General features: G+C 39.1%; 1 protein-coding gene across 1 annotated transcript; it reads left to right on the forward strand.

Annotated features, from left to right (window-relative positions):
* The first annotated feature begins 995 nt into the window (after positions 1–995).
* Positions 996–10716, forward strand: ddx21 (DEAD (Asp-Glu-Ala-Asp) box helicase 21). The gene is made up of 16 exons (XM_053316606.1): positions 996–1142; positions 3343–3564; positions 3757–3894; positions 4321–4396; positions 4616–4794; positions 4899–5016; positions 5207–5392; positions 5620–5765; positions 6106–6255; positions 6654–6815; positions 7011–7130; positions 7452–7525; positions 7624–7783; positions 7965–8099; positions 9369–9413; positions 9596–10716. Exons 1-16 carry the CDS (start codon positions 1059–1061, stop codon positions 9848–9850), a joined length of 2250 nt encoding a protein of 749 aa, XP_053172581.1. The 5' UTR covers positions 996–1058; the 3' UTR covers positions 9851–10716.
* The last annotated feature ends 1340 nt before the right edge of the window (positions 10717–12056 follow it).

Genomic DNA, 12056 nt, shown 5'->3' on the forward strand with positions numbered 1-12056 from the left:
GGGGGGCAGACACGCTCCCTACATTTAAGAGTAGGCTTAAACTTTCCTCTCTCCTCCTCTCTCTCCCTCTCTATCCATCTATCTATATCCATTAACATTCATGTACTATTAATGCATTTAATAACCTAAACTTCTTCCCCGGAGTTGTCTGTGCTTTCTCGTCTCACAGGTAATCTGGGCCTGTAGTCCGGATGACAGATTCCAGTCCCGGACCTTCTAGCTTCAATGTTGATTTTCATTGTGCTTCTCTCCTCTATCCTTCCTCTCTCTCCTCTCTACCCAAACCGGTCGAGGCAGATGGCCGCCCACTTTGAGCCTGGTTCTGCCTGAGGTTTCTTCCTGTTAAAAGGGAGTTTTTTCTTGCCACTGTTGCCAAGTGCTTGATCATGTGGAAATGTTGGGTCTCTTTAAAGTTAAAACCTGAAGAGTTCGGTTTAGAACCTGCTCTATGTGTGCCAAGTGCCTTGAGATTACTTTGTTGTGATTTGGCGCTATATAAATAAAGATTGATTGATAAAACATAAAAGAAACAAATATAAATTTAAAAAATAGGACGTGAAACACTTTATCACACACGACACGATTCTTATTTATTGCAATTACTATTCTCATGAGAGGGGGTAGAGTTATAGTATCATTCATTCACGCATTTTTCATTCAGTTTTTATTCAAATCTCGAGGAATCATTGAGGACATGCCCTCATTTTCAATGATGTCTAGAGTAAAATTAAAGCAGAATATATACAAAGAAAAAATTATTATAAAATGATTATTAAAACAATCAAAGACACAAGCCACATAGTGAAAAATCGTTACATTCAAGAGCGGAAGAATGAAAATGAAGTAATGTTGCAAACACACACCGTGCCTTCAGTAGCATTACACTGTGACATATGTTGCACTGCAGCACCTAGAGCTGCTCTGTGATCTATCTGCTCTATTTCTATGTATGACTCGTGAACTCGCTTGCTCGCGCCCCCTTGCGCGTTCCTTTTTACCCGCGTGCCCGTGTGGTTTGCCTGTGTGTCTACACCGAAGGATAACAACTGGGAAGAGAAATGCCATCAAAAATAATCTTTGACACCGAGGATCAAACCATGGACGAAGACATCGATACGGCCGCGGAGGCTAAAGCCCTGAAGGTGAGCAGACCGGGTCTTGTCGCCGTGGAAACGCTCATGAATCCCGGCTCGCTCGACATGTGGCAGAACGAGCTAATCTGAAGTTTAGCAAGCTAACGTGGACTCGCTGTGTGTGGTGACAGCGGTAGAGAAATGTTATCAGTGAGGTGTTATTAACAACCGTATGAAGACACAAAGTCAATGTGGTGAAAGTGGGATGTTATAGTGTTAGTTATACATTGTTAACGTTAGCCACGTAGCCTAGCAGTGTAGCGGAGATATCACATGGCGAGCCCACGTGTTACTGCTCTGTAAACAATGCGGATGTGATGTTTCCCAACGTGAAAGCCTTTAAAACGAGGCTGCACACACGTGTTCATCTGCGCTGTGACGTACCAGACAATTGCTACACCCGCATTCAAAACACCACCCTCACTTTTGTACTGCTGTGGAGAACTGTAAATGTAATATGTTTGATTCACTGGATGTCTAGTTCTGTTTTATTAATTTGTTGCTTTTTTGATCAAATCATATATTCATACATATTCATTCTTAAGCAAAAGCCAAACTTTTCAGAGCTGACCGTCCTTAGGAAACTGATATCTGAACGAACAAACAAATATTAGTTTAAATGTATGTTAAGTTAAAATCTCTAGTACCCCTGGTGTGTTTTTGATTGTACACAAGGTTCTGTAAACTTGTTGTGTGCTTGTTTTATTTTTTAAGATAGGTCTAAAAGAAACAGTTTGTCTGTCTTCATCAGGGGGTATTATAGGTAGGAGGTTCAACAAACTCTGAGTCTAAACCTGAACTGAGTTGACTTACTCTGAGATGGGGAAACTCTGAGTATCCGGTTCCAGAACAGCTGATCTGAATTAGGCTAGTTCAATCAACTCTGTGTATGTTCACCTTGAGTTTGGCACGTGCGCGACCACCATAAAAAGCCATCATCAATGGAGCCCCGATACCTTGATTCGCCATGGCAACTACTGAGAAAACCAAACAAGCTCGAGTTATGTAACCTCACTGTAACTGGAGCTCCCCCTGCAGGCCTGTGGCGAATATGATCATATATTTCATAAAAAGTAACACCGCTGCAGACGCTAAGGAGAGAGAAGCAGCATGGGAGCAAGTTGCTGCCCGAGTCAATGTTTTAATGCACCACTCCACTGACTAACGTTACCTCTCTTAAAATTGTAGCATACAGGTGAAAAAGTGTTAACTTACTCTGAGTTTCCCACATAACCCGCTCTCTGGAATACCCCCCAGGGCTATTCCAGACTAATTTAAAAAAAAACACCTCATTGTAGTGATGGTAAAAATTGAGTGGTCAAGAATTAATTATAGTAATGCTTAACCACTGTTTATTTTTATTGATTGTGTAGACCGACTATATAAGGTGCTGAACCAAAAAAAATACCCATCATAGATTTTTAAAGTCTAAAAAAGTTTTTACATTACTTAAAAAAAAGTTTTTATTAATTAACTATTACAATTGTTTTTGATAGTTTTCTCTCCATTGATGTTTTGATCAGCTCTCTAAAGTTCATTTGGACAATCATATTACACAAATGGGAGGGGGGGGGGGGGTTTGATGTAATTAGAAGTTTGCCTTTCTCTTGCTAATTCAATTCAATATACTTTACTCTCAATGAGATTAATATATAATCTAAATTGAAAAATACTGTTTTAATACCAAGAGTCTGAAGAACTTAAAAATAGAAATAGAGCCTCAATTATCTATTATCTTTTATTATGATGAATCTGCTGATTATGTTCTTAATTAACTGATTCATCATTTGAAAAGAGTGAAATATGACCATCACTATACGCTGGAGCACAAAACACCAAATCCTCACATTTGCTTGAAAGATTACGTAAACAATTAATTGGTTATCAGAACAGTTGCAGATAATTATCTTCCTTTGACTCATCGATTAGTTGACTAATCATACAACTGTAAATAGAAACTTTTAACTTACTTGTCATATAGTTTGTACAAAATAACAAAAAAAATTGCCCAGTTCTGTCAATACTTCCGTGATGATTAACTCATTACACTTTTACTTATAAAGTTGTCATTGTTATCATGTCAGTTTTAATTATATTAAAAGCTAAATATGTAGAAGCTAAAATTATTTTTGAAAAGCAAGTACAAAACAATTTCAAAACAGATTTGGTGTATCTAAAACCTTTTTGCCTTTCTTTTAATAATATGAAGAAGAAGCTTAAGAAGAAAAAGCAGTTGGAGGATCAGGAGCAGATGGAGGAGCCAGACTGTGAACCTCCAGCACCAAAAAAGAAAAAGAAAAAAGACAAGCTGGTTGCGGACCAAGTGGACGGCCACATGGAGGAGGCTACAGACATGAATGGCAACAGCAATGATGTGGAAACACCGAAGAAGAAGAAGAAGGATAAAAAGAACACAGAAGTAGACACAGAGGTCAGTACTGTGTGGCAGAATTGCAGTAAATGCTAGTTTAGTGTTAATATGTAGTTGCAGGTTGGGTAGATTTTCTTACAAATGAAGGCATAGTCTTTGAACTAAACAGACAAACTATATTTATTATCCAGCAAGTTGTTCTGGGGTACATGTGTGACACTGTCGGTACTTCACTTTTCTCTTGGGGTTTAGAAAAAGAAGAAGCAAAAGAAAGCAGTTGCTGAGGAGGCAACCAATGGACATTCCATCCCAAACACACCCCTTCAGACACCGATCCAGACACCATCCCAGTCAAGTGAAGACTCAGCCAGTGAAGGAGAAAAAGAACCGGTAAGACTGGGCGGAGTGATTTTATATTTTTGATACAGCTTCATCACTATGAGAATGATTTTCCTCTCAGGAGACATTTACAGGTTGGTGTGGATGTTCATGATGATGCAGCTTTTGTTGCAGTTGTCTTCCACTTGTTGTTGAGGAGTGAGCACTGTTGGATAAGCCTTCTTTCTAGGTGTTATATTGTGATATATCATATTGGTGTATTTCATTATGAAATATTGGACAGTGGTCACTGAGTACTTTTTAAGCAATCAAAAACTATTACATTTAATTGAAAGCGCTAGTTGTGTTCATATTGTATTGATTTTGTCTTTTCAGGCTCTGCTTTGATATTTACATGTTGCTTTCTTTAAGAGATACTTTTCTTAAACTGTAGTGCAAGATTACAGTCATATAGAGAGACTTTGCTTATTTGTGTAGGAGGAGACACCCGAGCAGAAAGAAGGAGCCTTTTCCAACTTCAGAATCTCCCCAGACACCATCGTGAAACTAAAAGGTATATGTCACTGTTCATTTTTTTATTCCTTAATTTTCCCCATATTGGTTCAAGAGCAAAGGTGTACCAGTGCACGTCCAAATTCTAACATGATGAGGTTGCTTAGCTGCTCTGGGTTGGGCTGTATGATAAATTGCCATTGATCCTCTGTCTTTCTATCAGTCCCGTCGTCCCATTTTCTTCATCACCACCACTTTTCTCTCTTGGTTTCTCTCTCAGCTCGGGGAGTCTCTTACCTGTTTGACATTCAGGTAAAGACATTTAATCATGTGTACGATGGAGAAGACGTACTTGCCCAAGCCCGAACAGGAACAGGAAAGACTTTCTCATTCGCCATCCCGTTGGTGGAGAAGCTCCAGAGGGAATCAGTGGAGAAGAATAGAGGCCGGGCTCCCAAGGTACACATACATTAGTTACCTTTACTGGCTGTTTATCAATGACATGTCTGTTACTTTCTGAGTATGTTGGCGTATGTCTGAATCTCTTTTCTTTCTGTGTATAGGTCTTGGCTTTAGCTCCCACCAGAGAGTTGGCTATACAGGTCGCTAAGGACTTCAAAGACGTCGCCAAGAGACTTTCTATTGCCTGTTTCTATGGAGGCAGCTCATACAACCCACAGAGTACGTCTAACGCAAACACGCATGCACACAAACTTGTCTTTAATTCTGAAGACGATACAATGAACTATACAGAAATGCATAATAGGACATTGTAAATTTAAGTGTTTGTTTTTTAATGTGCCTTTTGCCTGATATATTAACAACATTCTTAATAAATTAATAATAACTCTGCTCATCTCCACCTGTCTAGTCGACGCAATTCGCAATGGTATTGATGTTTTGGTTGGAACCCCCGGTCGCATCAAAGACCACATTCAGAACAATAAACTCGACCTTTCTAAACTGAAACACGTCGTCCTGGATGAAGTGGACCAAATGCTGGACATGGGATTTGCCGAACAGGTTGAAGAAATTTTGGCTGCATCTTATAAGAAAGGTAACCAACACATCTTTGTCTCGTGCCCAGTGTGTCTTCATGTTTGTGTTTATGGGACAGTGTGTAGCCATTTTTTTGGGATGTGTGTCTCATGTGACGTGATAGATACATTGGTAGGATCTGTATGTAGAAATACTAGTTGAACTTAATTTAATGTGATTGATACGGGAATCTTGTGTTTTCCCCCCCGCATTTAATACAACTTGTTTTTCTGTGTTATTCTCCAGACTCCGAATCCAACCCACAAACTCTGCTGTTTTCGGCCACCTGCCCCCCCTGGGTTTACGAGGTGGCCAAGAAATACATGAGACCAGAGTGCAAACATATTGACCTTATTGGCAAGAAAACACAGAGAGCTGCAACCACTGTGGAAGTAAGTGTGTGTGAGTGAGTGAGTGAGTGTGTGAGTGAGTGTGAGAGAGAGAGAGAGAGAGAGAGAGAGAGAAAAATGGCGTTAGTGTGATGGTACAATTTAACAAGCATTATAACAACCTTAGATCTCTCGAAGTTGAATAGAATAAGGTCACATATATCTCCATTATGAAGGCCCAGTGAGTTAATTTTCAGTAAAAATGGCACTATTTATCATCATCAACACGAGTGGAATTAGAATGAAGTAGACGTTGAAGTCTGCCAGCAGGATAAAAAAATCCCTTTCTCTTGTTAACCTCCACCTCTCTCTCTGTTTATCCATTTCTGTCCTGTTTCTGTAGCATCTGGCCATAGCGTGTCACTGGTCACAGCGTGCGTCGGTGATAGGAGATGTGATCCAGGTTTATAGTGGCAGCCACGGCAGAACCATTGTCTTCTGTGAGACCAAGAAAGAGGCCAATGAACTCTCCATGAATACGTCCATTAAACAGGTAAACTGAAAGTTTGCAAAATATTACATAATTTCATAACAAGAATATTTTGATCTGCTTCCATTTTCCATTTATTGAAGGAGAATATTTGATATTAGCAAGGCTTTCAGTTCTCAGGCACCATGCCTGATTTCAGCTATAGACCAGTTTTAAATTTATATGAGATTTTATTCAGCACATTAGTCCACAATTCCTCCTGGGCAACTTTTCAGGCTCACAAATCTTGTCTTGCTTAATCCCTCTGTTAGTCTTTCTGAAGTAATGCTGTAAAAATGTAAAGAAACATCTATGATGTAGCAAGCTAGTTCTTTAAAATGCTTTAAGAATTGTCACATTTACATTGTCTTATGTAAATGTATTATGTTCATTTGTGCTTGTTTACTGTCTGGCCATTTCAGAGTACACAGTCCCTCCATGGTGATATTCCCCAGAAACAGAGAGAGATAACTCTGAAGGGCTTCAGGAATGGCACATTTGAGGTTCTGGTTGCCACCAACGTTGCAGCCCGTGGGTTAGATATCCCTGAAGTTGACCTGGTGGTCCAGTGTTCTCCACCCAAGGTGTGATTTATTACCAGACAAAAAATTAAAAACTTGAGTATACCTTTTATTCTTCAAAAGAAAAAATCTACTCTCATTAATTGTAATTAATTGGCATTTTATTAGCACTGTGTCATAAATTATAAACCATACATTCCTCTCCTTTACAATTTCTGAATGACCTTTTATTGTATTTTCATCTGCGTCTGTTGTCAGGATGTGGAGTCATACATTCATCGTTCAGGTCGTACAGGGCGTGCAGGCAGGACTGGAGTCTGCATCTGTTTCTACCAGAGGAAAGAAGAGGACCAGCTACGCTATGTAGAAAACAAAGCTGTACGTATACTTGTAAATTTTGCCTGTGGAGGATAATTTAGAAAGGCAAACAAGAGGGCCACGTTTAGTTGTTGGAGCAGCTGTGCAAAAAAACAAAACAAAACTTAGTCATCTGTGCTTAGTGTGACATGGAAATAAACAAGAAGACTGAAGAGGAGAGACTGGAAAGTAGTACAAACCAGAAAAATAGAGTGAGAGTGTTTCATCAAAGAAGTCTGAGTTAAAGGAGGCACTGTTTGACATTCTTGGCAGTCTCTGACTCTTGATGTCTTTGAATGTTGATTATGAAACTGACAAACTATGTATTTGGTGTTAATGCAGGGCATCACATTCAGACGAGTTGGCGTTCCCACCGCCAATGACATCATCAAGTCATCAAGCAAAGATGCCGTCAGGTGGGTAATTCTAGTGACATTCAGATCATAGCGTTCACCATGGGAGTGGTCTATAGATATATGAGAGTGTCATGATTTTAATCCTTTCTTGTATCCAGGTTCCTGGACTCTGTTCCAGTCACAGCTATCGCATACTTCAGACAGTCTGCAGAGAAGCTGATTGAGGAGAGAGGAGCAGTTGATGCACTAGCCGCTGCACTCGCACATATTTCTGGAGCCACAAGTCTAGAGCAGAGGTCACTGCTCAACTCTGATGCTGTAAGTAATAAAAACGAATATACTAATAAGTTACAAAAACAGCAGGATTACTGAAACTGCAACACACGTTCTATGCACTCTGACTGTAGTTATTGTCCTCCATTGCGATTCCTTTGTAACTTTGTTGTGCTGCATAGAACACTAATTACACCTAACATATTGTTCCTGCTGTTTTCTCCAGGGTTACACCACTGTGCAGCTGGTGTGTTCTCAAGAATTGAATAATCTGGGTTACGCCTGGAGAACCATCAAAGAACAGCTCGGAGAAGAGATGGAGAACCACATTCACAGAATGACCTTCCTCAAAGGCAAAACAGTATGTGCACATTCATACATGTACTTTTTCCTCATATTTCACGTCAAGATTGCATTGTATTTTATTATTTTGACCATTAGGAACTTTTTAGGTTCAGCTTGTCACATACTACAGTGACAGTATTAGGGGCAGATAAATCAGTCTGTGTGCATGTCTTGGGCAGTACTACTGCATATGTTTAAAAAGTTGCATAAAGCCATTTGTGCCACCAGACAGCTGCACAAAAAGCTGTGATGTAATTTGAGACAAATATCAGTTGGAGATGAAGACAAGTTTATATATTTTTCAAAAAGAGATTAGCAGACTTCTGTAGACTACTCCTGATCTTTGCTTGAGGCTACATTAGCTGCTACTAGCATAACGTACTGAATGAGTGTACTCAAGCACGGTTGCCTCCGACACATGTGTTGCGCAAAAACATATAGACAGGACAGAGGTGTGTGTTCGTGTGCTGTGCGCCGGTAAAACACAACACACTCTGATTAAAAAGTGCAAGCTTGTTCTTCTGAGTCATGCCTGTGTAGTATGCAGTACTAGATACTTGTGTAAAAAAGACATCTCTTTACGCCAGCAAAAGTAAGACTTAGTTTAATGACTTAGGAGTCGCCAAATGACTTACTTTAACGAATTTCATTAGTTTATATCATGTAGATTTGTAAAATATTACTTTTATGAGGGTCACAGTCACAGACTGTGTAAACTTAGCATTTGATAATTGTGGTAGCAGCGGTGCAGCAGATGTAATGAAGGCCACGCAGCACGCTGGATGCAAACTAATATTAAACCTATAGCCTATTCATTATAATATTGATGGACATAAATTGAGTTCTTTTGCCTTAATAATAAAAGATAAAATAATACACTACAAATGGTCGGATTGGGAACCCATATATGCATAATGTCTGCACGTTGCATTTAGTGTTGCTTGAAATGACCAGGGCTCAGCTAGTGTTGCCTTTTTAAAAATCGTTGATTTCCCAGGATTCCCTGGAAAATTTGCTTCTTTTACTGGGATTTAAAATGTCTTATTTTTGGAAAAAATATTCATCCCTAGTGCGCATGTGTGATCAATTGTACCGTGCTCAAGCACACCTCTTCCAAGTGTACCGTGTCAGGGAAGTGTACCGTACTCAAGCACAGTACACTCACACTAGCCAAATAATCCAGACTTTAGGGGGCAAACGTGCTTGGGCACGGTACGATTGCCTAGTGTGAGTGTGCCCTGAGACTGAAACACTCACCATCTCGCCCTTACTGTGTTCCTAACAGGGAGTTTGCTTTGATGTCCCGGCTGACAAAATCAAGGAGATCCAGGTAAGAACAACAGCAAAGACTTCAGTCTATTCAAGATGTGTGGTGACCTTTGTTTGAATCATTTAAAGTGTCTCCAAGCTAAACATTTGTGAACAAGAATAATTCAGAGTGAAATATTGATATTTTGAATGGTTGAAGTTGACTGCTAACAGTCCCTCTCACATCACTTGATCCTTCAATAGGAGACCTGGCAGGACGGTCGCCGTTGGCAACTGACTGTAGCCACAGAGCTCCCAGAGCTGGAAGAGAAGGCCGGTAATCGTGGTGGATTTGGTGGCGGTCAACGCGGTGACAGAGGAGGAGGATTCAGAGGTGGACGAGGCCGGAGTTTTGGCGGACACGGTGGTCGTGGTAACGGGTTCCGGAGTGGCGGTGGTGGCTATGGCAACAACAGAGGGGGACACAAACGCAACTTCAGCCAAGCTTTTGATTACTGAAGTGGACTGTGGACTGATGGGACTGGCTGTCACTCCTCTGGGCTGGCAGTGTTTTTATTGGCTGTCAGTAAGAGGGATATCAATGTGTGGCTGGTGGAAATCATGATACAAGCTGAAATGTAAGCTGTCATGTATTCATAAGTTCAATATATAGCACATTAAATTATCAGTTTTGGCCCTCCAAATATAACAAGCATAACATTATTGCTGAGGAATTAAGTATATTTAAGTAGCCATTTCCCAAGAGTTTAAGATCAGATTCTCTGTGTTATAGTACCACTGGCAGCCATTTTGTAAGGCCTGATATGTGCTTCTTTTAGCAGATGCATTAGCTGAAACTCATGAAATGACATTCTTAACAGCTGAATTTTCACTATACAGATTAGTACATTATTCATTTGCCATGTCTTAAAGGGCAAAGAATCAAAAACATGGGCTAATTAAGCAATAGTAAAAGTTAAGCTGTATGTAATGGAGTATGTTACCCACTGAGTTTTAAATAATGTATTATGTTTTTTTAACTGGGTGTTTGGGGAACAGTGGCAGCAAACAGACCAAAGCTGTTGTTTAAAACAAAATGTAAAAGATGTTGACATAACAACTAGTAACCATGCTATTTGTTACATGACTACACTAGACAGCCCAGTCAGTGTGCAGGAGAAGGTGGAACACACTGTACTGTGGAATGGAAATAGTGTCGACCTTTACATTTGAGCTTAGTGTCAGTTTGCTGCCTTATCTCAGCTAAGACCTTTGTCCCCAAAAATATATTGGATGATTGCTTTGCAATTGCCTCTATTTAATATCTGTCTACTGCTTTCATTCATTTGAATGAAATGATGTGTTCATTAAAAAAAATCAATTCAGCTGGGTTGTGTTTATTCTTGAGAGGGGTGTTTAATTACACTTACATGTACAAAGAGGTTTGGATTATAATCTTACTGCATCAATTTAATGCTCATTGCTTAGCTTTAGCTGACCTCTTAACGAGAGGCAATCATAAATGAATGAGCAGATGTGAATCTGAATGAATGAAAACATGTAATCCACTGAGTTTTACATTGTAATTTTAGGAGCACAAAGAGTACACCATATGTGTACTAAATAACATTAAATCACTGAACAAAAAACTTAATATGCAGTGTTCAATACAATGCAGGGTGGCTACATCTCATTTATTGACTTGTCAGTACTCGTTAGTGACTGTTAGAGCCAACTGCCCACTAAAACTAAGTCAAAGTAAATAAAAGGTACATCTTTACAAACATCTTGTTTGACATTTTAGATTGATAGTGGTTGTGTTACAACCAGTGGTTAAGTCAAGACCAGAAAAATCAGCTAGTTACACAAAAAGAACTGATGTGTAGTGCATACTGTTGCTGCAGCTTTTATACATATACACCTTTATTACATACTATGTATGTAACACTAACACTTTTCTTTTTTACAAGGCACAAAAATTGAACAAAGTGTATTATAAACAATAATTTTATTAGTTTTCCAGGCAGCCTTCATCTTGATAGAACAATTGTGTAAAGTGCAATATTTGAATGAACATAATTACGGTACACACATAAAGCATCTATTTGTCAACATTGTGAATTACAAGACAACATATTTAGTATTAAAATACATAAGTTTAACAATACAATGTTAAAGATATTACTCAATATTTAATGTGCAAATGTTGCATTTGAATCCACTAGAAGGATGGGCTGTGTAGATTCCTAGGAGAAACGCATTCAAGAAAATATCAACGTAGAGCTCAAATATACATTTTTCTTGAACAAATTGAAATATTTTAGAGCTGGCGTATTGTGACTTTTGAGGAAAAAAACTGATTGTGACACAGACACACACTCAAGAACAGTTACTAATAATTACACTGATTTTCTATAAACTTACTGACAATTATGTGAATCATATCTTCTTCAAGGCAACACTGCATGCAATGATTGATTTATTTGGTTTGTCCTCTTGCCAGAATGGAGTGAAAAGGTTTGGTATTTGAAACCAGGAACAGTTTTTCTGTCTACTGCTACTGCTACTGCTTCTGTCAGTCATGGGCTGAGGGCTAGACTGTGATGTTCATGTCCAGTCATGTACATGTCTATCTCAACATCCTACAACACAACACAATATAATCATTCCTACCTGAGATCACATCTTAATAATTCATCATTTTTGAATTGTCAAACATAAGCTT

Source organism: Scomber japonicus, chromosome 1 (assembly GCF_027409825.1).
Source record: "Scomber japonicus isolate fScoJap1 chromosome 1, fScoJap1.pri, whole genome shotgun sequence".
Taxonomy (NCBI): domain Eukaryota; kingdom Metazoa; phylum Chordata; class Actinopteri; order Scombriformes; family Scombridae; genus Scomber; species Scomber japonicus.